Consider the following 25,665-nt stretch of genomic DNA (forward strand, 5'->3'; position numbering starts at 1 on the left):
CAGAGAAATGGCAGATGGAATTCAATCCAGACAAATGTGAGGTGATGCATTTTGGTAGGTCCAATTCAGGTGGGGCCATAAAATAAATGGCAGATCCATCAGGAGCATAGACACACAGATGTCTGGACGTGCAAGTCCAGAGATCCTCAAGTAGCAGTACAGGTGGAAAAGGTGGTGAAGAAAGCGTATGGCTTGCTTACCTTCATCAGACGGGGCATCAAGTATAAAAGTTAGCAAATCACATTATAGCTATATAAAACGTTGGTTAGGTCACATTTGGAATGCTGTGTCCAATTCTAGTCACTATACTACCAGACAAGTATGGAGGCCTTGGAGAGCGTACAGAAAAAGTTTACCAGGGCGTTGCCTGGTATGGAGGGTATTAGCTAAGAGGAGAGATTGAATAAACTGGGATTGTTCTCCCTAGAAAGATGGAAACTGAAAGATGACATGATAGAAGTTTATAAAATTGAGGGGTATAGATAGGATGAACAGTTGGAAGCTTTTTCCCAGGGCAGACTTGACAATTACAAGGGGGCACAACTTCAAAGTAAGGGAGGGGAGGGGAGAGGAGAGGGGAAGGAAGTTGAGTGAAAATGGGGAAGCTTTTTTATATACAGGGTGGTGGTGGACTGGAATGCACTGAGGTAGTTGAGGCAGACAGGTTAGTGACATTTAAGACATCTGGATAGAAATTTGAAGAGATGGAGAATAAAGGGATACAGGCAGTTGGCTTAAATAGAACAATGTGATCACTGCAGACTTGGAGGACCAAAGGACATGTTCTTGTGCTATTCTTTACACTTGTGACCAATAAATAAACTTAAAATTAATTCTTTGCACTTTTCTTCAGAATGACTCAAGTAAATTAGGCAGAGGGAGGAAGGCAGCTAAACTGCGCAAGTGGTAGAGTTGAGAAACAAATATTTTCTAACAGGGGTCATTCTTGGTGACTCAACTGTAATACCTCTGTCAACTGGCTGAAATCAACTAACTGTAGGCAGATGCTCACTGCTATGTCATTCAATTCACCCAAAGCATCAGGAGTGCATTAACGGAAGTATAATCCCAATTAGAAAGGAGCCCTGATCCTGCCACCAGACAAAAGGACCAGCAGTGCGCAAGCTTTCACAAGTCTCCAAAACCAAACTCTCCCAATGGCATATTATCGGGTGCAGTGCATCACACATCAGCAGCAAATTGAAGTTAGCAGGTTCAGTTTGGAGTGTTTCAAAGTGGTTACAAATTCCTAAATATTTTAACTAATGGAATGCTTTTCAAGGCAAGTTTTACAAGGGATGACTGTTTCTGTTTACAACCATTTACCACTTGCTTGGAATTTCATTCGAAAGGAAGATTACATGGCTTAAATGGAAGAAACTAAAAATTAAAACGACGAACAGGTCAGCTTAATTGCTGCCAGTTAAGTCTGTTAGGAAATGCCTGAAGGTACTGTCAGTAACACTAAATAAATGCCCAGATGGTGAATGGTTAAAGTTCTTTATTCTCTCTCAATGAAAAAATGGCCATAAGGCTTACTAAATTCTCTCCTATCCTCACCTTTCTTTTCTCCAAGTACCACCTGAAAAGCAATCCTTCCATTTAACTAACAGTTTCAAAAGTAGAATCTAGTGTTAGTAAGGATGGCAAGAAGTCTCACAAAACCAGGTTAAAGTCCAACAGGTTTATTTGGTAGCAAAAGCCACTAGCTTTTAGGCCTCTGACCCTTCATCAGGAGAGTGGAGAGTTGTCCTGATGAAGGGGTCAGAGGCCCATAAGCCAGTGGCTTCTGCTACCAAATAAACCTGTTGGACTTTAACCTGGTGTTGTGACACTTCTTACTGTGTTTATCCCAGTCCAATGCTGGCGTCTCCACATTATTAGTGAGGATGACCAGCCTATTGAGATAACACACAAGAGCACCTTCCATACATAATATACAAGTTGCACTGAAGATAGCTCCGCAATCACAAAGCAAAGCATTCTCAGTCATAGCTCACACACGATTAAAAGAAATGCATGTGGGTAGCCCATGAGACAGTACTCAACATCCACGTAAGCTTACATCCTTGCATGGGAGTATAATAAAAAGAGAAATAAATAAATTCATAACAGACTAATGAATGGGGTTGGGGTGTGGAACTAAGAAACAAAAAGGCAAATATTTCAAAATATACCTGCATAAAAAAGGCGAGAAGTTTAAACAGTTTGCTTTTCATTGCATTCTGCAGTAACCTTAGAGAGTGTCCAAATTAAATTCTTTACAGCAAGGTTTGTCTGACTAATTTACTGCAGAGAGAGCAGTAAACACATTGGACTGGTTACATTTCAAACAGCACATTAGCTACTAAAATCTTTGAGACAGGAATTAACTCATGAAAAATCCATGTTTTTTTTGCTCCCATGGATGGGGAGGCAGTTGTGGTTCAATGTTGAGGTTAACATTCCATTCAACAGCTTCAAGTGACACAATCTGAATGCTTAAGATGCCACAGGAATGGATCTCTCCTTGCAGATGTTCAGGCTATGGGCACTGGTCTGACTTGGATGGCCACAGTCAGAATTTGAGCTGTTTCTCATGTTCCATGTGGAACAAATGGCCACATTTGGCCTGGCCTATCCTCAAGTGATTGAGGGTTGCAAGATTTTCTGTGGAAAACTGAAACCTGGGATTTCATCGTGGGTCAGTTACCAGGTCACAGTCGGTGATGTATTCAGTCAACTGGTAGGTATGCCACTGAGGAGTGAGGCTGTCGTCAGTTTGTAGGGTGTGTGAATGTGTTCCAATAGGGAGAGTGGGATTTCAGATAAGTGGGTAATTTTTTTTTTAAAACTGAGGTGCTGTGTCAATGTGAGTGCTTTGTTAGCTGCCAGCCAGGGTGTTCTGTGAGAGGGATATTTTTTTCTGCGGACATCAGGAGGTTCAATACATTAGCATACAAAGCCATCAAGCAGTGGCTTCTCAAAAGGTTAATTAGCACCACTTCTGCGTGGCAGCTCCTGGGCCAGGTAAGGCAGGCCAGGGAAAGTGAAGCAGCGCAGAGTGTGTTGGCTCTGCTGCCCAGATGGTATCTGCCCATTTCCATATGAGATTTACTGTCGTCTTGACCTTGCCTCTGGTGTTATGAAGGTATTGCTGGCAGTACGGTTACCTGAACGATGCCACGGTTTTCTGGGATGGAGACAGCAAACTACACAGTCATAAATTAATGGTCAAGAACGTGATTGAACCCCTGCTACCGGGCTCCCAGCCCAAGCATTAACACTCACTGGAAAATGGTTTCAAGGATTGAAACAAGTGAACAAAAAATTGTAAAATGACTTGAGGTTAATTTAATGTCAGCAAATGTTGACCTGAAGAATTATAACATAGCAGTTGGAGCACACTACCTAGCACCACAAAATGCTACAGAAAAAGAGAAAGATAATCAAAAGGTTAGGGAGAAGCACTGATCACTCTGTGGAGATGCTCAAGGAGCTCAGTTGTGGTAATAAAGTATTAAATGATTTTGCCCCTCTACTGCAGCTTGTCTAAAACTCTATGCCTATATCCTAACAGTCACAAGTTCTGTCCTATGTTGGACTCTGCTACAGCAACACCATGAATTTAAAAATCTTGGTTTCCAAATCTCTCTGGCCTTGTCCCTACCTCCCCATCTCTGTAACCTCCTTCAGCCATCAAAATTCTAACATTTCTGCAGTTCACCAATTCTGACTGCTTGCACATCCTCAATCTCATTTGCCCCATCAATGGCAGCTGTACCTACGGCAGCCTACACCCTAAATTCCAGAATTTCTCCCCACCCCCCCATTATACTGGTCCCTCCTCCTTAAAATGCATCATTTTGACCAAGCTTTTGCTCACTTGTTCCAATATCCCCACTTCAGTGTCAGATTTCCTAACAATGCTTTTGTGAAACACCTTGAATTATATTATTATATTAAAGACATTATCTCACCCCAGAAGCATCCTGTGCTTACTACTGCAGTCAGAGTTTAATGTAACTGTACAGGATGTGGTGGCTGATGACCTTTGAAAGGAGGAACAATCAAATCAATTACTCTTTTACTTGGAGGAGAATGGGCATCTTAAAAAGAACATGCACATTTTTTATGGAATCGTGGAGATCTTCTCAAATTTAGTATTCTGAATAGTAACGCTGAATCACTAAGCCACATTTCATTCACAAATACATACAGGTTTTCTGTTTTTCCTCAGTGTCTATAACATATTTTAACACAAAGGAATTATATTCTTCTTTTGTAAGCAGGGAACATAGCACGCTTGATGTTCAGTCTACAATTTCTCAAACCATAGAATTTATAGCACCAGATTATCCAGTCTGCCAAATAACATCCTCAAAAATTAAAATGAAAGTGCCTTTGTATTTGGCCAGATTCAAAGTAATAATGAAAACAAAAAAAGAAACTTCAAAATAAGAGTTAACAGAACAGAATCTCACTTCCCAAAAATTATTCCAAACATAGAAACTGTATAAAGTAGGTTCACAATACACAGAAGGAAGAGGTAAAGGTTGACTGTCATATAAATCAACTCTAGAAATAACTGATAGCAGACTCTGGCTTAGATAGTGGTGCAGAGAGAGAAAAAAAATTAGGCTCTGCTGTGATAACTCATAGTTAAAAAGCCTGCCAACACTCTCATTTGGCCAACGTGCCATTTGGTAAGAAATACCTGTGTAACTGCTCCTTGGGAAGGGAGAGGAGTTTAGAAGGAGAAGAGAGATAAAAGACTCAGTCCACTTGGAAACGTACAATCCGCAGATTACAATCTTCAGGAACAGGGATGTCTTAAAAAGACCACAAACCCATACAGCGCAGGTAGAAGTTTAAATGTGGGACTATACTGAAATACTACTGTTAAACCAAGTCATAAGAGAAGGTTTAATTCCTCAACATTCTTATCAAAGCAGCTATTCATTCTGGGGAGATGGCAATTCAATTCCCAAAACAGTTTGACATCAAAAAAAGTTTTTTTCCCCCCAGAAACTGCATCTTGACTCTTCAAAATATAAATATCAATTAGGAATTTCTGTTTGACTAGAATACATATTCATTGGATTTCACTTCAGTAGGGAAATGTTGCAATTGTGTTTTGCAATGCTCTGCTTACACAATCATTCAAAATCCACATAGAACCTGAACGAAAATAGTCATCGTATTACAACTTTATCCACCTGAAAATCTGCCCAACCCAATCAACCTCTTTCTTTAAAGCATTCCTAAAACTACCACCTTAATACTACTACAGAAAGTCTAAAACATCTGAAAATGCTGAAATGCATAAGTCAGTTGTTTATATAATGAACAAAAATAGTCAAAGCATTTTGGAGGTGTATGCTTGACAGCAAAAAGATAATCTATCTTTTTTTTTTACGTAGAACTTTGTTTTGTCACATTCACGAGTGAAAAAAAAGACCTGTAATCTCAAAGGGAGGGCTTGCATTCATAAAGTGCCTTCTACAATCTCAAATGCCCCAGTGAAGTACTTTAAGTAATATAGGAGGTTTGTGCATACCAAGATCCTACAAACAACAAGATAAATATTCAGATCATCTGTCTTGAGAGGTTGGCTGAGGAATAAAATGTTGGCAGGACAACAACTCAGAACAACTACCCAACATTTCTTTAAATCTTACTGGACTTGGGGCTCCAGAACAAGTGTTGTTTCACCCAATAATGCAGACTCCTCAGTACAGCACCATAAGTGGAGGGTTACATTTTATGCTAAGATTGAAAGGGTGGGTCTTGAACCACTGTAAGCAAAGTGAAGAGTACTTACTACATGTTTGCTCAGAGAAGCTACCTACAGCCACGAGGTGGTGCTCTTCCCAGAGATTATTTCAGTAATTGTTTTACTGAATCTTCAATTAATGTTTGTTGTGAAGCCTGAAGCAGTTAGCTTTTTTTTTGGTTTTGCTAAGGAGTCAGTGTCCCCCAGTCCATTTTTCTCCAGTGTGATGAACACGCTGGAGCAAATGATTGCTACTGATATATAGAACTGGTCCAAGCATGAGCAAGTCATAGGTGTGAAGGGAAAGAGCGATCTAATCCAGTCTTCAGCCAGCACCTATACAAGCACGCTTCAGTCAAAGTTAGTGCATCGTGAACTGAAATGAGTAGGTTTACTTTCAGGGATGGAAGCAAAACTCCCAGATGTTTTTTTAAAATGAAAAGAGGTAGATCCCTCAGTATAGACTATTACCTTTCTATCAAAACTTAAAAAATAAACTGTAAACTGAATAAAGACAAACACCAATGTTTTTTACTACTATGGAAATTATCTACAAACAAAAAAGTGTTAAAAATCCTTAGGTATCTTCACAGCAATTAATATGCAGTTGATTTCAAGAGAGCAAAGTGAACATTTGGAAAATGACCGAGAAGCTACCTGGCTATTAACGCTATTTACACCAGCGATGCTCATCTTCCCATCGTGCACTGAAAAATGTATTACAACATGCTCAGGTTAACTTCAACAACTTTTTAAATTATGGATTCTACAGTGCAAGCCAGAATCACTACATCATTAAAATTAGTTTTATATAGCAACCCATGTTTTACCCAACATATACTGAGCATTTCATTTTTTGCAGAGAGCTAAAAAAATCAATTTATTTTCATGGGGAAGTGCAGCAGGCAATGCAACGAGCAGCTCCTATTTACCACTGGATATATGTTCCATGTTCAAATCTGGTGACTGGAATACTGTACTTCATTCATTGTAAAGACTTTGATTTCATTTATTATTGTCACATGTATTAGTATAAAGTCAAAAGCATTGCTTCTTGTGCGCTATACAAACAAAAAATATCGTTCATAGAGAAGGAGAGGGTGCAGAATGTAGTGTTATAGGTATAGCTAGGGTATAGAGAAAGATCAAGTTAATATGAGGTAGGTCCATTCAAAAAAAACTGTGATGGCAGCAGGGAAGAAACTGTTTTTGAGTCAGTTGGTAGGTGTCCTCAGACTTTTGTATCTTTCTCCCAACCAAGGAAGACGGAAGAGCATACGAGACCATTGTGCCTGAATGGTTGGATACTTAAATGGCATACTGGAAATTACAATACAAAATTATTACCTCCATGAGGTGTAGTTCCAATTCCACATGGTGGTTACGTTTTAACTAACTTTGTGTGCCTCTTTCTTACATCTAAACTATTCGTTAGGAAAAGAAGTAACATTACAAGATCCAACTAACATCATAGGACCACAATTATTAGCTTACTATTCTGAAAGTATACTTTCAGAAACAAAAGCATCTTTTGCTAACTATTGCAGTTAGGGTTTAATGTAACTGGACAGGATGTGGCGAGTGATGGCCTTTGATAGGAGGAAATTCAAATAATTTACTCTTATTTGGAAGAGAATGGGTATCCTGGAAAGAACATGCATATTGTGTATGGGATTGTGGAGATCTTCTCAACTTTAGTAGTCTATCTGAATAATAACACGGAACCATTAAGCAAGATGTCACTAACAGATCTAGGCGGGTTTTCTGTTTTTCCTCAGTCTCTAAAAAATTCAGACATGTAAAGAAATTACATTTTTCATACGTAAACTGAGACCACAGCTTGTTCAATATTCAGTCTACAAATTTCTCAATTTACATAGGATCAGGATCTCAGCGAGTGTTATGGGAACACATTAAGGCAGCATTTCTACAAATAGATAGTTGAAAAGAGGCGAATTAAAATAGGTACACGCTCATTATTTAAAATGATGTCAAAACAGTAAAGTTTATTTATTAGTGTCGCAAGTAGGCTTCCATTAACAATGCAATGAAGTTACTGTGAAAATCCCCTAGCTGCAACACTCTGGCACCTGTTCGGGTACACTGAGGGAGAATTTAGCACGGCCAATGCAGCTAACCAGCGTGTCTTTTGGACTGTGGGAGGAAACATGTTGGGATGTGGGGGTAGGGCCTGGGTGGGACTGTGTTCAGTGCAGACTCGATGGGCCGAAGGGCCTCTTTCTGTACCGTAGGGTTCTATGAAACTGGAGCACCCAGAGGAAATCCACGCAGTTACAGGGAGATGCACATACAATGGCCTAAGCCGGGAACGGAACCTAGGTCCTTGATGCTATGAGGCAGCAGTGGTAACCACAATACCACCATGCCACCCAATTTCTTTGAAATGGGAAATCCAGCTGAGTTAATTTGGTAGTGAGGCCGGAAGATTTCTATCTAACCATGCTATCCAAATCAGGTACATGGCAAAAACAATTCAATTTAAAAGGAAAAGAAACTTGCATTTAAAAAAAAAACTATAACCTTAAGACCATCCCAGGCACTTCTCAACCAATAAGTGCTTCTGAAGTATAGTCACTGTTATAAATGTAGATAAATATAGCAACCAATTTACACACAGCAAGATCCCATAAACAGCAATGAGGTGTCAGGACACCAGTAGAACACTTCTGTTCCACTCTGAATCCCACAACATTCCCCCACCCCTCAAGATAGGTTTTGTGCATGACCCTTTCAGAGACACTTTCTAAACTGTAGAACCCCAGTATCGCACTGCTGCAGAGTGCGATGGTGGAATTTTCAAAATTTGTTTTGGAATATAGTGGCATAGGGGGCAGATTTTGTGTCTCTCCATCGATGAGTAATTAAATTTTATTGACCCGAAAGTGACAGCAATGCGAAAATATGAATGACTGCATTTAAAGACGTATGTGAGGACTCTGGAACCGGAGAATGGGGAAAACAATATTTATGGAAATGTGTAGCTGAATTGAGGGGGTGGCTATGGGTGGGGAAAGTGTCCTACGACCAGAATTGTGCTAGAAGAAAGCGCAAAAGTTGTGAATGTAAAATAGCTACTCTTTCCTTTCAGAAAAGTTCATTATTTCATTTAGATTTCCACAGAAATGTTTGAAGAGCTGTGTGATATGCGTTGATTAAAAAGTGACAGCAGTTCTTTGTCTTGGGTAGTATTACTGGATTTTTATGGAGTTATTGCCAAGAAGAGAGTTTACTCGTGTTCTGACCAAGTGAGTATTTTAGGGGCTGTTCTGCAAGACTGTTTTAACCGTGTATCTTTAATCTTAAATCTGTTTCTTATAAATAAATTTTATAAATTTAAAATCCTAAGGATGATACTGAGTTCTATAAATCATAGAATCAACGGTGCAGGAGGATGCCATTCGGCCCATCGAGCTTGCACTGACAACAATCCCATCCAGGTCCCATTGCCATAACCCCACAAATTTACCCTCCTAATCTTCCTGACACCAAGGGGCAATATATCTTGGCCAATCAACCTAACCTGCTCACCTTTGGACTATGGGAGGAAACCTACAGAGGCACAGGGAGAACATGCAAACTCCGCACAGTCACAGGAGGCCGGAGTTGAACCCGGATCCCTGGTGCCGTGAGGCAGAGTGCTAACCATTGTGCCACCCTATGCTTTTGGGGTCAGTAGTATTTCCCGCTCGTTTCCAAAATTCAAAAAAAAGTTGGATTAACAAGACAGCTTTCCCTTGGGGATCTGGCCTGTTCAGCAAATAACAGCTGCTGCGGTCATAATAAAGAAGGGTAGCACACTGCCAAGCACGACTGCCTCACAGTGCCTGGGACCTTGGTTCAATTCTAGCCTCTTGTGACTTCTCTGTTTGGAGCTTGCACGTCCTCCACTCAATGGGTCAAATGGCCTCCTTCTGCACTGGAAGGATTCTAAGAAAATAGAAAAACTATTCATTTAAAATACTGGATACTAGAGAAATATTGAATACTTTTCTCATGTTTTTTTTACAACTGTAGACTACACTTTTAAAAGTGCTTAATTGGCTGTAAACTGCTTTGGGACATCCAGAAGTTGTGAAAAGGTGCAATATGCATGCAACCTTGGTCTCTTTTCCTGGTATTGGTGATATCACTTCAGACTATAAGGACTACCTCTGGGAAGATCAATTGCATGGCAGTCATGTATTTTGTGTGTGCGTTCTGCTAATAGCTCAGTGAGCTTATCCAGCAAGTAGCAAAACTATTCGGAGAAGGTGGTTCCAAATTTCACCTTCTGTGCTAAGAGAATGTAGAAATATTACACTTAGTTTCAACGTCTTTACTCTAGCCCTGGCTAGAGAGGGCGGGGGAATAGAAATTAGTGTTATCAATCTTGATTGCTGTCCAACAGATCCAGTTGGAAGAATTGTACATATTGGCATTACTAGAGAAAAGAAGAAACAAATAATCTTCCTGCTTTTGGGAATAATTTCTCATTTCTTACGGTCTTAATTCACATGAAATAAAAAGTGCCAGAGGTTTGTGGAACTGAACCCAGTAATGCCCTCGAGAGCTTTAGGCAGACTGGCACAAAATAAAACAGACCCAGGAAAGAAGAGGACTCATTTCCAAAACTTCTCTGGTATGAACATTAGATGTTACACAAATTTATGACGACTGCAAAAGCAAAAGTTCCCAGAATACAGTCAAATTTGTGAGAAACAAATTGCCCAATTATACCTAAATGAGAAGCAGGCCACATAGACGAACAAGAGATATTCCAGCCATTGCAATAATGTCACCCCCATCCTTTTCCTCACAATCCTCCCTCACCACCTTTCCCCAACCCACTTCAAGCCCAAACAAAAGCCTTCCCATCCTGACAAAGCATTGTGCCATTCAATAAGAGCAGTTGGCACATCACCACATTTTCCACTCGTGTACAGAAGTGGACATATACACACATACAGTCAAATGGACGGCAACTGAACACTGTAAACTAGTTAAAAGCCTGAGAAGAAACAGTTGTCTTAGTCTCATTAGTGAGGCTCTCTGAACTTCCTGCACAGATTGTAATCAGTGTTCTTACTCACTGAAGGCTGATGGTCCGGTCTCTGTTGGCTTCAATTTCTCAGATAAGGTCAAATAAACTAAAGCTCTTTATTGATTTGGAAACTGTTAAGTAGAACAGATAGGAATATTCCTCACTTTGTACAGTATATATCAATCTAGTACATGGGGAACAGCAGCAAATTTCACAACGGAAACAAATGCAGCACAACAGGAGTTAGGTTTCTAAATAATTAAAATTGAGAATTTGGGAGTGGTGGTCCTCTCCTCACAGGGAATTTGCATTCATAATCACAACAAGAAATAAAGTAATATTTCTGTTGAAAAGCTCATTACGCATCTCACAAAACTTATTGCATAATTCATATTAGTTGAAAAACACTGAAATTCATGTCCAAATATTTGGGAAGTCCTGGCTTCTATTTTCTTTAAAACAAACTAGGTTGCAAGATAGCCAAGATTCAGAGATACTACTCAATTGTGGCAGAAAGTGCATTAAGCAAAAACCAATAAAGGGAAAATCACCACAAACTTTAAAAAAAGATTTATAGGACAGCTATTAAAAAATGGCCAAATTGGACTGAAGAAAGCCAGAACCAAAGAACACTTGTTGCTGTCATAAAGTTTTTCTTTTTATGGATGAGAGTAGCAAGCACAGCATTGACGAGTGTTTCATGCTTCACTTCACACAAGAGGTCAAATGCCCTCTAATAATACAGGCTGCTTTCAGAAACTTAAGGAGCATGCCTAGCTTTAAACAATTAAACGATAATGCAGTTTTCCAACAAAAAAAAAGTAGTTATATAGTTTTAACTATTAAAAACAGAACAAATTAGCCCTACCTTAAGCCAGATCCTGTAGTGCACAACTAAACTCAAAACATTATTATTGGGGGGTTGGGGGGGGGGGGGGGGAGGTGGTTGTTGGGAGGGAGTTGCGTTTGAAGAGAGAACATAAAAAACTTCACTTCATTGTTTTTTTTCTTATTCTTTTATCTAGATCCTAGAATTTCAAGAATGTAATCTCCAAGCATCCTGTAATCCAATAAATGTTGGGAATGCACCAAGCTCAGCAGGGAATTGAGATCCAACTGTTGCCAAATGGTATTAAGACAAAAAGAAAGCATTAACTGATTCTAACAGGGCAATGCAAAGATAAGGGCAGCATTATACTTAGTCAACCCTCAGAACAATTAAAAAGATGTTCAAATTAACAGTTGAAATACCTTTTCAATAGCATAAACCGGCATTTAAAATGCAAACAAAATACCCTCAAGAAAAGAAGTTACCTGAGTAATTGAGAATGGCGGGGCAGGACGCAAATATATGAGTGCACATAAACCAGATTACACAAACTTTCAAAGAAACAACCTAAGCAATTACTGCTTCTGTATCAAATGTGTTAAGAGATTTAAATAAACCAGCGGTCAAAAATTGCACATTTACCATCCATACAATAATATTTTTAGAAGCACTTCATGACTGAAAAAGTCAACTTTAATTAGAATGCAGCAAGCTTTTAGGCAAAGTATTAAGATTATGTCTAAACCCCTGTCAGGAGAAAATGTTATATTTCATTCCTGAAAGTGGCAACGCTTCCCATTTGGAACAACAGAAAGCCTTACTCCAAATTTCCATTTATAATCCATACAATTATGCACCAGGATACTTGACTAATAATAACATTTGACTTTAACCTCCTGGCTAAAACACAAAAGATATAAATGCACCCTCCCTAAATATCACAGCCATCTTGGGCGAATAAACTACAGAATTTACCCAAGACTTCTTTCTTTAAAAAAAAAGTTCTACTTGAGACTTTATATAATTAGTGTGGAACATTTCCAAAGGAAAACTGACTAAACGTCACCTTGGGTAAACACGAGAAATGCAATACATTTAACTCCAATGCTTGAATTTCAAACACATCACCCCTTTTTCAACTTGTAGTCTAAATTCTATACAGTACTATGAAAATAATGTCCTTACCAAGGGCAAAAACAGAATTTAAAGTAAAATTAATATGCTACTCACCAAACCAAACACCACAGTTGGTGTTACAATTTTTAGCAATAGACAACATTTTCAAAAAAAAATTAAGATTAAAAAATGTTGTGGAAATATACTGGCAAATCACACACCCAATCTCTGTAAACAGAGACTGATCACCTGCTGGGGGCAGAATGCTGAAATCTCTCTGATAAACATCTGTTTTACTAGTGCGCTGCTTACACAATGACTGCAACTAGAAGGATTAACACAGGAGGGCACCCAAGTCAAGCGAACAGTGCAAAAAAAGTGTTCACAGGTAACATATTGATATGGTCATAAGACTAAAAATTACAAATTTTCCAGCTTTTCCTTCACATCCACTGTTCGCGATCTGGTTGGGGCACATGGCTAAATCACTGACTGGCCTTTCACCCTCGAACAAAATCCAACTTCGACTGATCGGATCAGTCTTTTCTGTCTACAAGGTGACAACATGAAATAAACTTGGACAGTCTCAATCTGGTTCCCAGTGGCATGGGTCTATAGCATAAAGCTATCCCACTCATGAGGATATAGGATGGCAGTTCTGGAAACAAGAGTTCTTATGTTGAAGTGTATTGTTGCAAGTAAGGGCAGCTGTATGCAACTTGCCTGATGCAGCTATCAAGTGCCTTAAAATAGAACAACTTCCATTCCCCCACAATAACACTCTTCACTAAGTATAAAAACTTTAATGGGGGCAGGGGGTGGGGTAGATGGAGGAAGAGAAAACAGAAATGGTGCAATCTTGCATTTGGAAAAAAAATCACTGACATTTCAGGGATTCAAATTGTTTGCGTAAAAAAATGCACACAGTGCAAATACCAGCAGGGATACCAAGTTACATAAAGAGTCCCAGGATACATTGGCTAACATACAAAAGTAGACACTTCTAAAATATCACCCAAGTCATGCAAAGTCAAAATTGCAGATATCACCATCAGGCTAAAAAACCACTGTACTGTCTAGTTATTCAGGGCAGAGGTAAAAGTGGAGACAATGAGCAAGGAAAACAGAATTCTTCCAAAATCAAATATCCACTGCACTTTATTCACAGTATTCCCATGTAAACAATGCAATATAAATTGCATATCAATGGTCAAGTGTAACTCTTGAACTCAAGGTGTACAAAGTGCGTAGTCATTTCATATTAGGGTTGCAACAAGAAATGTTCCACAAGTGAGATAAGAATTCAACAACAGCTTGCAAGTAGTGTCTTTAGCGATCTCAAAGTGCTGGCTGAGGGAATTAGCAAAACAATACTGATAGCAAAGCAAACCGCATAATGGGATATCAGAGGTGACCAAAAGCTTGGAGCGAAAATCAAGTTTTAAAGGAATGTCTTAAAAGGAGAGGAGCAGGGATATGTGGAGATTGAAAGAGGGAATCCCAGAAATTAGAGTCAAAATAAGTAATCCCAGAAATTAGAGTCAAAATAAGTAAGTAATGAAAAAATAAATGGGGATTTGAAAAGTTCAGAATCGTAAGAATAGAGAACTCTTGGCTGCGGGATAGGTTGTGGGGGGAGGGGGAGTGTGGGAAGTGTTGCAAAGAAATATACATGTGGCCACAAAAGGGATTTGAACGTTGTCATTACATTTTAAAAATTGAGTTGTTGCTAGAAAGGATGCCCGTGTTCATTAGGTGAACAGGACTTGGTGTGAGTTAGGATGCAAGTAAAGTTTTGGATGAGCCCAAATTTGAGGAGAGTTGGGAGTTCAAAATTTCACAACATGTGTAAAAGCAAATTACTGTGGATGCCGGAGAGCTTTCTCTCCTCACAGATGCTGCCAGACCAGCTAAGATTTTCCAGCATTTTCTCTTTTGCTTTCACAACATGCAGTTTAAATTGATTTATTTCCTCAATTTGCTTACCTCCTCTTTGGTGCATCAATTAGCTGGGCAGGGTTTCACAGCTGTCTCCAGCACCTCATCCAAGTAATAATTCTTCATGCATTACTATCACAGTGAGAGTCACAAAGCTATGTGGCTAACAGATGAGCAGATTTAAAAAAATGCTGCCAAATCCAATCAAGTTTTATCCACATTTCCAGTAGAATGAGTGAACAGTGATAAGATGTTAAAACCTCCTCTGTAGCACCAAAACCAATTGTAGCACCCCTAGTTACCAAGCAAGGATAGCAGTGCTGGTCAAAAGAATCAATCAAGCTGGAGATCTCCTATCTGCATGCCGAAATGCAACATGGTACTGAAGCTGCTTTTACATCGTCAGCTTGTTCTCTGATGGCATGGGCCTCACACAGCCAGCAGCATACGCAAAGTAAATTTATTAAGTTGCCAAAGCTGGCAGCAGAGAAACAACCTTTCCAGCAGCCAGCTTCAGCAAACCAAATAGGTTTACTAGAGGGAGGGCGGGGATGGTTTTGCTACTGTTGTGCAAGGATAGCACTTAACCCAATGTAAATGCAGCTCAATTCATTAGGAGAGTGGACAGGAGTGGTTTGATTGGAATCAAATTTTCATGCAGTTACTGGTGTGATAGCCTGCAAGCAGTTTCACCAAATAATCAAAATACTTGGACAATAGAGCCCATATTTAGTGCAAAGAAAAAAAATCAACACAACCAAAAGACTACATTTTCAGCATTCAGAGTTAATGATGAAAAAGAAGCAGCATTGTAACTCAGGTGTGCAGGGAAGCTAATACAGAACAGAAGGGTTAAAAATGTTTTAATTATTGAACTTTTCATTTACATCTTTTAAAAAATCCATAAAGTAGTTTGGACGTCTTACTTTTTAAGGATCTTAAGTTAAGTCGTTCACAATTATCTGCATCAGTACTTCAAATTAAAGATTAAAAACTAATTCATTATTGAGCTACAATTAAAAATTTGCTGATAATATGAAAATTACCAGCACTTCTTATGACTCAAGTAACTTGATGGTTGCTAAAACAACTTTAAAAAGGCCTAGAAAAATAAAGCTTTCAAAAAAAAAGAACAGAAAACAATGAACCCCTGTGCATTTCCAAATCTTCCAGAGCAAAAGTACTAGATAGAAAGATTAACACAGACGCTAAAATTGTACGCTCCTAGCAAGCACCTCCAATAAGCTTTAGTTGGTAAACAGGCTATGCCAAGTCATGCTTAACACTACCGTGGTGTTAACAGTAAACTAAACAACGCAAAACCCTGCTGCCAAGGTCAATTGCTTGGGAGCCCTAATTGTTAGCTTGACATCAACTTGCCACCCAGCAGGCCCAAGAAGGCAAAGGTTACATCAGCAGTTTCATGAAGACGTTTGGTGCTCATGTAGAAATCTGCTATACAGTATATTAAAAAAATGTACACACAGAATAAGAATTGCCTGCTATTTTTTGTAAAATAGAAATCAGGCCCATCAAGCCAACAGACACCATCATTGTTCAGCTCATAAATAGCGGATGATTAGAATTAATATGCAATGTGGACAGATTTCAGAGTTTGTGAGGAGAGCTAAAATTAAAATCCAAACTAAATAGATACCCTTTGAAATAAAATCTCACAGATGCTCATTTGGGAATTGCTAGTTGTAACAATTTATAGGCTCGGCATAACCCAATTAGTTTTATGGACCATTTCAAACTTATTCACTGGTGGAGATCTATACGGCGAAGTGGTGCTGGATTAATTTACACAGGAAGCTATTGGGATTGGTTCAAGGGGTCAGCGATATTTCTATTCTACACATCTAAAATTACATTAATCTGGACAAGCAATATCAGGTGCTGCACCAATCCACATTCCTTTTCTACTGAATAACACACTTTCCCTATATCCACATAGACTGAATAACCTGGGATGTTTTAACCTGAACATTCTTTTTCAGCTTTCAAAGTATATCCTATTAACACAAAAAAAACTTTTGAAATACAAGATTTCCAAAAAAGCATTATCAATAGGAACTTATGGAAAAAAACAAGTCAATTCACAATACTCAGGTTAAAGTTTTAAAAAGCAATTTTGTCCAATGTTGGTTTACTTGAAATCCTCCAATGCTGCACACTGCAATGTTTTGGGCAAAACTAGTGAAACACACACAGAAACGCAAATAAAAATGATGCATCTCTGACAGGAATGGCACTTCTAGGATTAAAATTTCAACTTAGAATAAAAACTGGAAATGGGGGTAAACAAACATTCATTCTTGGGAGACATTTCCTGCCAGTTACAGCCAGGAATGAAAGCAGAGGAAGAAATTACAAGTCTTCCAGCAATTGAGTTGGGTCAATTTGTTTTTAAATAGAGTTTGGTGTGAAGTTTCAAGATGACAATTTTCTCCCCCCACCATAGAGGAATATCCTTTATCTATGCCATTGAACTATTAAAAAGGTTAGTGACAAAGGCAGCTACAATTTACGGTGATTTTTGTACACAACTGTTTAGATTCAAGGCAAAACAATGCTAAACTCCAGATAAAACACATTCCCTTTAGTTCGTTACTGCCATTGGATGTTCCACAACCCCATAATCTTTTAGAAAAACATTTAAGTTTCACATTTCCAAGCATCTCTTTACTACATCGCAGCTGGCTAGATCCAAAACAATGCAAGGCTGATGTAGCACGGTCTACAATTACTGTGGTTTTAGAATACTGCTTCCAAGATAAATCACTCTTTACTGCCACTTGTAACATAATTGCTGAAGAAGAATAACATCCAGTAACTTCAGCGTTGGCAATAACTGAGTTTTTGAAATCTAGTTCAACTTTAGATTTCTGTTTTCCTGCTGTCCTTTCTCTAAAATAGAAGGGTGAACACTACTTTGGAAGTCAGTCCATATGGTAAATAAGTATTTGTTGAACTGGAATAGGCTTTGAAGTTTAAAAAATGGATATGTATAAAGCAAAACTGTTAGGCTCTTTACATCTTCCAATAAGATAAACTAGCTGATGGGAAATATTGTCAACTTTTTTTGCCAGTGAAACTTCTGATTAAGATATGATTATTACTCAATTTAGTATTTGTATCCATTGGAGCTTGCTATCAACCTGAACATTGGTCGTGTATTGCATTTAATCACACTGCAGTTTTGCACAGCCCTTTACCTTTCATAATTACTTATTAGTTTGAAGACTTGCACTATTATTTGAAACATATTTTGCTCTTTCCACCACTTTGTCTATAGTTCTTGTTTTAAAATTTTAAAAACCCTTCATTTTGATGTAGCCAAAGCTAAAATTGTATATCTTCAAATACACATGAAAGAATTACTAAGTTATGATATACCCTATGTGACATGATTTATCTAATTCTACATATTGTTGCCTATTTTGTCACTCTGGAGTAGTTAATTGCCCTCCAGGTAAGGGAACAGATATATTGCAAACAGCATTGTTTTCTAGGGTGGGACTTTAAATTGTTGCTTGAGACACATCATTCTGAGAAACCATGCAATATATTTAGGGAAAAATCAGAAGCAAAACAATCACCAAGAAACACCTCTGCAAATACAGTGAAGTTTCAATAAGTTAGAGGACTTTAGAACTTTGACTTTTGATAATTCATTCCCTAAAAGGAAGTAAAAACAAGCCATGCTCACTACCTACCCAAACAGGAATCAACCTGGCAAAAAGAAAATGGATTGGGTGATAAGATTGCAATATTTTATGCCTTTTGATAGCTTCCCAAAAACAAAACTGCCACCTTCATCATACACACAAAAAACTAACTGATCCTAAACGCATTCATATTAAGCGACTAAGAATCTTTTTTTAAAATGCCAGTTTAACAGAAATTGGGGAGAGTTTAAGATATACTACAGATAACTGAGTAAAAAATTAATTTGCAATGACAAATATAGCTAGTATGCAAATGATTTCCCCCTCCATATGGTATCCAATAGATTAGTTTCAGTTATATTACAAACATAGTTCTGAGCTCCCTGGATGACACTGTAAAATATTTGAATCATTTCCACTTGAATCCGTTTGTTCCAGCAAGCACAATATTGACAGTGACAAATAATCCACCAAGATTTCTGGAATATCCTGAGTGTCTATTCATTTGATGATATTATCTTTTGTACTAAAGTGTATGAAATTGCACCATAGGATCTGGAGGTAGTTGGATAAGGCCAATTTCTAATTTCCAGTTGATGAGCCACTGTTATAATAACTGCAGTTTAGGAGAATTCTCTAATCCACACAGCAGTATCTGGTACCTTAAATAACGTGGTGGACAGCCATAAGGACAAAGTCCTATACCAATTTACAGCCAGTGAAATAATTACTGTTTCAATGTAGGAAACATGTCACATTTCATAAATTATTCATTCAAATTTACCAGTACTCATTTTTATATTTTAAGTAGAGAATCATCCAAAAAAATGAAACTTCATGAAATATTATAACTCATCATTCTAGAAGTTTCTTCCCCTCCCCCAATGTAAAGTGACTCTAAAGAATCTGGAGCATGGAGACTTCCCAAAAGGAAAAATGTTGCACGCCAAACAATATCCCTTAAAAAAAAACTGGGTTTCAGGTAGTTTTTTAAAAAAATCTTGTTTGTACTGCCATGTCCATCTCACTGATGCACATTCTTCCTGGAAGGGACAATGATCATGCTTCATCACAAAGTTAATGTAAGGGTCATGTTTAACATTTTTTTTGTACTGTTTTACCATGTACAACTTGCCAACCTCCAGTAAGTGCATTTTTGTCTTGATGTTGTATTTTTAATGCTGCATGTAAAGACACCAAACCAGTCCAGCTCAAATTGATATTCACTCCATTTACACCAAATATTTCCTTCAAAGTCGAGTCAAGATTGATTCAACTTCATACAAACCATGCATGTCTTAAATAACAAATGGGATTCTAGATTAAAACTGGCTCAAGATTCATCAAGGGTGATGCCAGAACACAGACCAATCTAAAATTAACTTGCTCCAACATAGCTCCAGGATAACCTTTTAACAATTCAACATACTATATGTTATGCCTCAGATCTCATCTTTCAATGAAAATTGTATCAAGACTGGCAAGTAATAAAAGATTTTTGTTTTGCATCAACTGTCCACTTTTTGAAGTTAGTTGTAAAAACATTTGAATGGAATTGGCATGTAAAGTGGAAGCAAAGTAGCAATATAGTTTTTAGAAGGAACAGTTGTGCCTAATTTGCAAGATTTTGGGCTTATTGTTAAACTTGACTATTTGGTCAAAATTATGAACATGGCAGGAGTGTTTGTTGTCACTGCAGTCTAAATGTGACAGCTTTCATTATAACAAAGTTGCAGCAAGTATCAATAGAGATCAGATGGAAAGAAACAATTTTTAACCAATATATCATCCTAAAACAAGCCTCTCCATTTAATTTAAATTTAACCAAGATAGTCTCAGATAGAATTGCTTGATGAACAAAATAAACTGACAAAATCATGTGCAAAACTAATACGATGCAAGAGTGAGGGGCATGCTAAACAGAATAAATAAGACTAAAGGGCTGATTACTTAAACCACAGTTTCAATATAAGGGTCTCTCTGATTCAACATGATCCCCCTTCCCTCAAGTATCCTGTACATTAATGCTGCTCACTCCATACAGCACGCTCATGAAGCTGGCATACAGATGAGTTTCTTTGTAACAAGTGGATACCCAGGGTTTCACAAGCTTTTGTGCCATGTGTTAGTACATATACAGGCACTGCCATTCCATCCCCCACTTGTACTCAAGGTATAAAGCACTGAAGTAGAAGTTACAGAATGATTCTTCAGAGCACATTAACATTCAAAATGGTTCTTTGAGGATTTGCCACTGCAAACAATGGGTGGGACGTAAGACAGTTAAGCACTTGGACAATAACAAATGTTGAATGCGGTGGGGGGGGTGCGGGTGGTGGTGAAGAGTTCTACCACCAGCATAATTGTTGTGCAAGTAACTCTGTTTAATTTAATTTTACAAGCAAATGACAAAAAGTGTGTTGGTGAGTCTGGCCATCCATGCTTCTCGCACATAACTGCAATTAACTGCAATACTAATGGGTTCCAGCTGTATTACATTAGAGAGATATAAATAAACCCCTTCCAGAGGGAAAGGGGGTAAATGCAGCAAACGTTTCAATAACTGATAAAATAAGTTTGTCGGAGGAAGAAATGCCCAGTGCAAAAGGATCTTTTGGGAGTCGGAAAAAATACAATCTGCACAACATGACTGCCATTAAAGATAATTAATGTCAAACGTGGCTAAGATATTTTAATGTCCAGATACCTACGATCGCAAAAAGTAGCACCACGTGCTCCAATTAGTTCCCAAACGATCATTCATGATGCAGCGTACTTTTAAAACAATATGTGATTACAATTTTGTAAATACCAATTTAAAAGCAGATTTTATCAAAATTGGATGCAGTGATAAAACGGCACAACACCCTTTTTTAAAAAAAACACCAAGGCAAAGAGATGCAAAACAGCAAGGTTGTGTGCCTTTTTGAAACAATCTTTGATATTGTAACCCAGCCCGATCTCACCGATACACTTCAGAGTAGCTTGCTGCGGAGTACTGTACAAGTCTTAAAAAAACAAGATCTTACTGTCTCTCGCGAATTAAAGTTTGAATATCCCATCATGTGAATCAGATGATTGGCATCAGTGAATTGGAGGTACCCCAGGTCTCATTTCTTTTTTTAAAAAAGGTAACATTTAACCTGAATCTCCCCCTTTTTTGCAACACAACTGCAACTTTCTGTGACATTTTTTTAAAATAGAACAAATGCGTCCATTGAGTGGCTGTAGGAAGTCGGAAATCAAAGATGGCTGTAGGTCATGGCTCGGAGTCCAGGGTGATCGCGATCTCGCCCTATCCTCAACACACACACACAAAAAACCCCTACCACCACCTTTGAAATGAAAAGCAACCACCAGCTTTTTAAGTACCGGAAAGGATCAGAAGCAATAAGTTCCTCACAAAAGTTGGTCAAAAAATATTAATTTGAAAGAAAAAAGTGTAAATAATAAAAGAACGTTTATTGTAAACGAATCCGAATAGTACAAACATGATAAGCGTCAACCTTCCCTTTAAACAAGTTGCAACATCAACTAGTAGCGAGCTGCATGGGGGAAAAAAAACGCACTCCGCTTGAAAGAGTCAGAAAATAATCGGGGGACAGGTACAAAAAAAAGAGGAAGAAAATGAAATATATGCAACAGAAATTGTGACAAGACAAGATAGGATCTTCTTTGTGTTACATGTTGTAACTATTTATACCTACCTCGATCAATAGGAGTGAGTCACGCTAAGCGTGTGTGCACCAGACCCGTCCCATAATCTGGAGTCAAACATCCCCCCCCTTAAAAAATGATACTTTTTACAGTAAATCTAGAGGGAGAATGTTTTAAAAATTGTTTTTACATAGATTGCCAGGGCACCAGCAGCCAGATCTGGCTCTTTTTTGGGATATTTCTTTTCCTGGGAGGGATTTGCAGTCGGTCAGCGGTCAGAGCCCGGGTCTTGCTCCCTACGGCCATGGCAAGGACACAAGCACTGGTCATTTAAAAAAAAATCTTCCTTTTCTCTCTCTCTCTATTTTTCCTCACCCCAACCTTTTGAGAGGAATTGAGAACAAGAACTTTTCATTATTTTCCCTCAATTTCATCACAACCCCAGCCCCCCTCAAAAAAAAGGAGAAACTATTCCGATCTTTTTGATATTTTCATATCAGATAATCAGTTCAAAAGAGTCGAACCGGACACGTACTCCTGAGAGAGAAAGGACGGGGGGGGGGGGGGGGAAGAAAGGAAAAAAAGAAACTCTTCTCCCCCCCCCATTTTATAATCTGTTGATCAATCGAGTAAGGGATGAATTTGGAAAGATTTTTCTCTCAGATTTTTTATTTGTTTCTTCCCCCCCCCCCCAGAAAAAATGCATCTTACCGTTTCCAACTATGAGCTGCTCATCCGAGTTGATGTGCTGGGGTTTCGCCTGCTTGCGACGCGACATGGTAGATGCATCAGTAACAAATAAAAGAAGGGGGAAAAAAAAATTCAAACAAATTCTTGGAGTTGCCAAATTACTCCATTAAGTGGAGTGCGCATGTGTCATGGTAATTATGATTATCAATAATGCATTGCGATTTATCATAGGCTCCTGACAGCTGATTGGCTTGGGTCCAAATGCTCTCAGATTATTCAAATGAATGGGCAGTGCGCGCCCCCCGCCTGATGCGCGCCCCCTTCCCCTCCCTCTCTCCCTCACGCGCGCACCCGGGCCACTGCACACTGGGGACTGTAGTCCTAGATCCCCACAGCTGACCACTGCCTGCCCACCCGCCCCCTCCCTCCCTCTCCCTCCTCCCTGCAATTGTTTCCCTTATCACCCAGAAGTTACTACTGTTTGCAACAACACCAGCCACACATTCCCTCTCCCCTGTTGCATTTTCTCACTGCTCGGCTTGACTTGCAGAAATTCTTTGGGACTTTTTAAATCTTCCTCCCCCACCCCCCCCACTCGGTGATTGTTCGTCGTTTTCGTACAACTGATAAAACACAACAAAAATGAATCATTATCGCCGCCCTCCCTCGAAGTTACATAAGGGCTGATCACTGACATTTCACAAATTTGAAGCATGTTGCCCAATGGTGGTTAAACAAAAATTGGGTTGGCCTCAGGTGAAAGGATAAATTCAGGTAGCAGCAAAGCAGTAATTCCCACACCCCCCCCCCCACCCCCACACTTCGAATATATTAAAATAAAAAGACAATGGGTGCTTAGCAAAAGAGAAAAGTTAAAAAGAAAAAAATGCTGAGGTCGGGTAACAAAGGCAATAAAGTGTACTAGGACTTTTTTACTGGTACCTTTCATTACTTTAATTCTAATCAAAAAAGTTAATTTCAATTAAGTCTAATCGTGGCTCCCATGTGAGGGACAAGCAAGATCCAAGCTGACAGGACAGGGGATTACATCCCACCTTGGGCTTGATCAAACAACAGCCAAGCTGACAGGATGAGGCATTGCACCCCCGCCCAGACTTGATCTAATGCTTCATCTTAGCCAAATGTCCAAGGTGGCTTTGAAAAATTGCATCAGGCAAAGCTTAGTTTAACCTCACTGGCTACCCTGATCCTTTATTCTATCCTAGCCTGGGCAAAATAAAATCGCAGGTGTCAGGACACCCCAAAGTGCGATGAGCTAGCCTCATCCCCTATCTGATCATTGACTCTTGCTGCTTGACCATGATCTGGAGGTAGGTCTGGAGAGGGAGCTGAAGATAGCAGTGGCATGGTGGTCATTTGAGTGGTCAGCTTTCTCGTGAAGAGGGTTTGAAAAGAAAGTAGAATCATTGAATCCCTACAGTACAGAAGGAGACCATTTGGCCCATTGAGTCTGTACTGACTGCAATCCCACCCAGGCCCAATTCCCACAGCCCCACATATTTACTCTGTTTATCCCCCTGACGTTAGAGTCAATTTAGCATGGCCAATCAATCTAACTCGCGCATCTTTGGACTGTGGGGAGAAAGTGCAAACTTCACACAGACAGTGACATGAAACCGGAATTGAACCTGGGTCCCTGGCACTGTGATGGAACAGTGCTAACCACTGCGTCACTGTGCTGCCCCAAAAGTAGTTGGATATCAGGGTGGCAGAGAATGAGCAGGAACATGTGGATAGAGGAGACATGTTGTGGCAAGACAAAGGTGGGATTTGAAAGAAAGAACAAAGATCTTGATGCCAATTTTCTGAACATTGGAATAAATAGGGATTTAAGGGTGCAGGACTTTGAGTGAGAACCACACAGCTGGGAGTGTGCAAATCCCAACATTTATCCTGTTTATTCAACAGAAGCTAACTATTTTTAAAAAGTTGAGATTTTAAAATTGGAGAACAATCTGTGTCAGTGAATGAAAGAGTGGTGGGCTAAGGAGATTTGATCCAGATGGAATACCTTGTTAAATTTTTTGCACCATCCTTAAAGCTACAAAGCCAATGCTCAGAATGGACCAGGCAATCCCAAATCCATTCCTTGCTTTCTCCAAAACCAAATCCAATTCAGCGTCCATAAGAGAGACAGACAAGATCTAAGCTGACAAGATAAGGCATTGCACCCCACCTTAGGCTTGATCTGACACTTGATCTTAGCCAAAAGGCTGAGAAGCAATAGAATGTCAGCAACAGATTTGTGGATGTGTTGAAGTTCGTAGATTTTTGGGACAAAATGGAATAGAGTCCAATTCTGGGATCCACGTTTTACAAAAGATGTCATAATTTTGAATAAGGTAGAGAGTACAGACGAGATTTAGTCTAATTATATCAGGGAAGATGGACTTTAGTAATGTGACGAGATTAGAGAAACTAGGATTGTTCTCTTTAGAGTATGGATAATTAAGGGGAGATTTTATGCAGGTATTCACAATTATCAGGAACTTTGATGGAGTAAAAAAGGAGAAATTAATTCCACTGACAAGGGGGCCAATTATCAGACGATGCAGATTTGAGATAATTAACAAAAAATCCAGAGACGAGATGATTTTTTTTAATTACAGTGAGTTGTTATGCACCATGATGCATTGTCTGAAAGAAAGGTGGAAGCAGATTTAATAATATCTTTAAACTTTTTTGGATATACACTAGAAAAGAGAAAATGCTAGGGGGAAAAAGAAAGGAATGAAAATAACAGGATAACTTTTTCAAAGATCTAGCACAGAAATAATGGCCAAATGGCTTCCTTTCGTGTTGTAAAATTCCATGATTTCTATAATTTGCAGTATATGCGTGTTTTCATTCTTCAGGGGGGAACAGATGCATTTTGCCCATGTAAAAGAAATCATTGACTTCTGTCTTTTTAAAAAAATCACAAATGCCATGTGTTTGCTCAACATAG

The 25,665-nt window shown here is 38.9% G+C and overlaps 1 protein-coding gene across 1 annotated transcript in view; it reads right to left on the reverse strand.

The window, feature by feature from the left end:
- sall4 (spalt-like transcription factor 4) overlaps positions 1 to 22,833 on the reverse strand; it is a 40,878-nt gene extending 18,045 nt beyond the window's left edge. Inside the window, exon 1 of the mRNA XM_080205003.1 lies at positions 22,719 to 22,833. Within this exon, the coding sequence (XP_080061129.1) occupies positions 22,719 to 22,785 (67 nt within the window). The 5' untranslated portion in view covers positions 22,786 to 22,833. The remainder of the gene's footprint in view (positions 1 to 22,718) is intronic.
- Between the last annotated feature and the right edge of the window lie 2,832 nt (positions 22,834 to 25,665).

The sequence above is a fragment of the Carcharhinus amblyrhynchos genome, chromosome 16, assembly GCF_965287045.1.
Source record: "Carcharhinus amblyrhynchos chromosome 16, sCarAmb.v2.hapA, whole genome shotgun sequence".
In the NCBI taxonomy this organism is placed as follows: domain Eukaryota; kingdom Metazoa; phylum Chordata; class Chondrichthyes; order Carcharhiniformes; family Carcharhinidae; genus Carcharhinus; species Carcharhinus amblyrhynchos.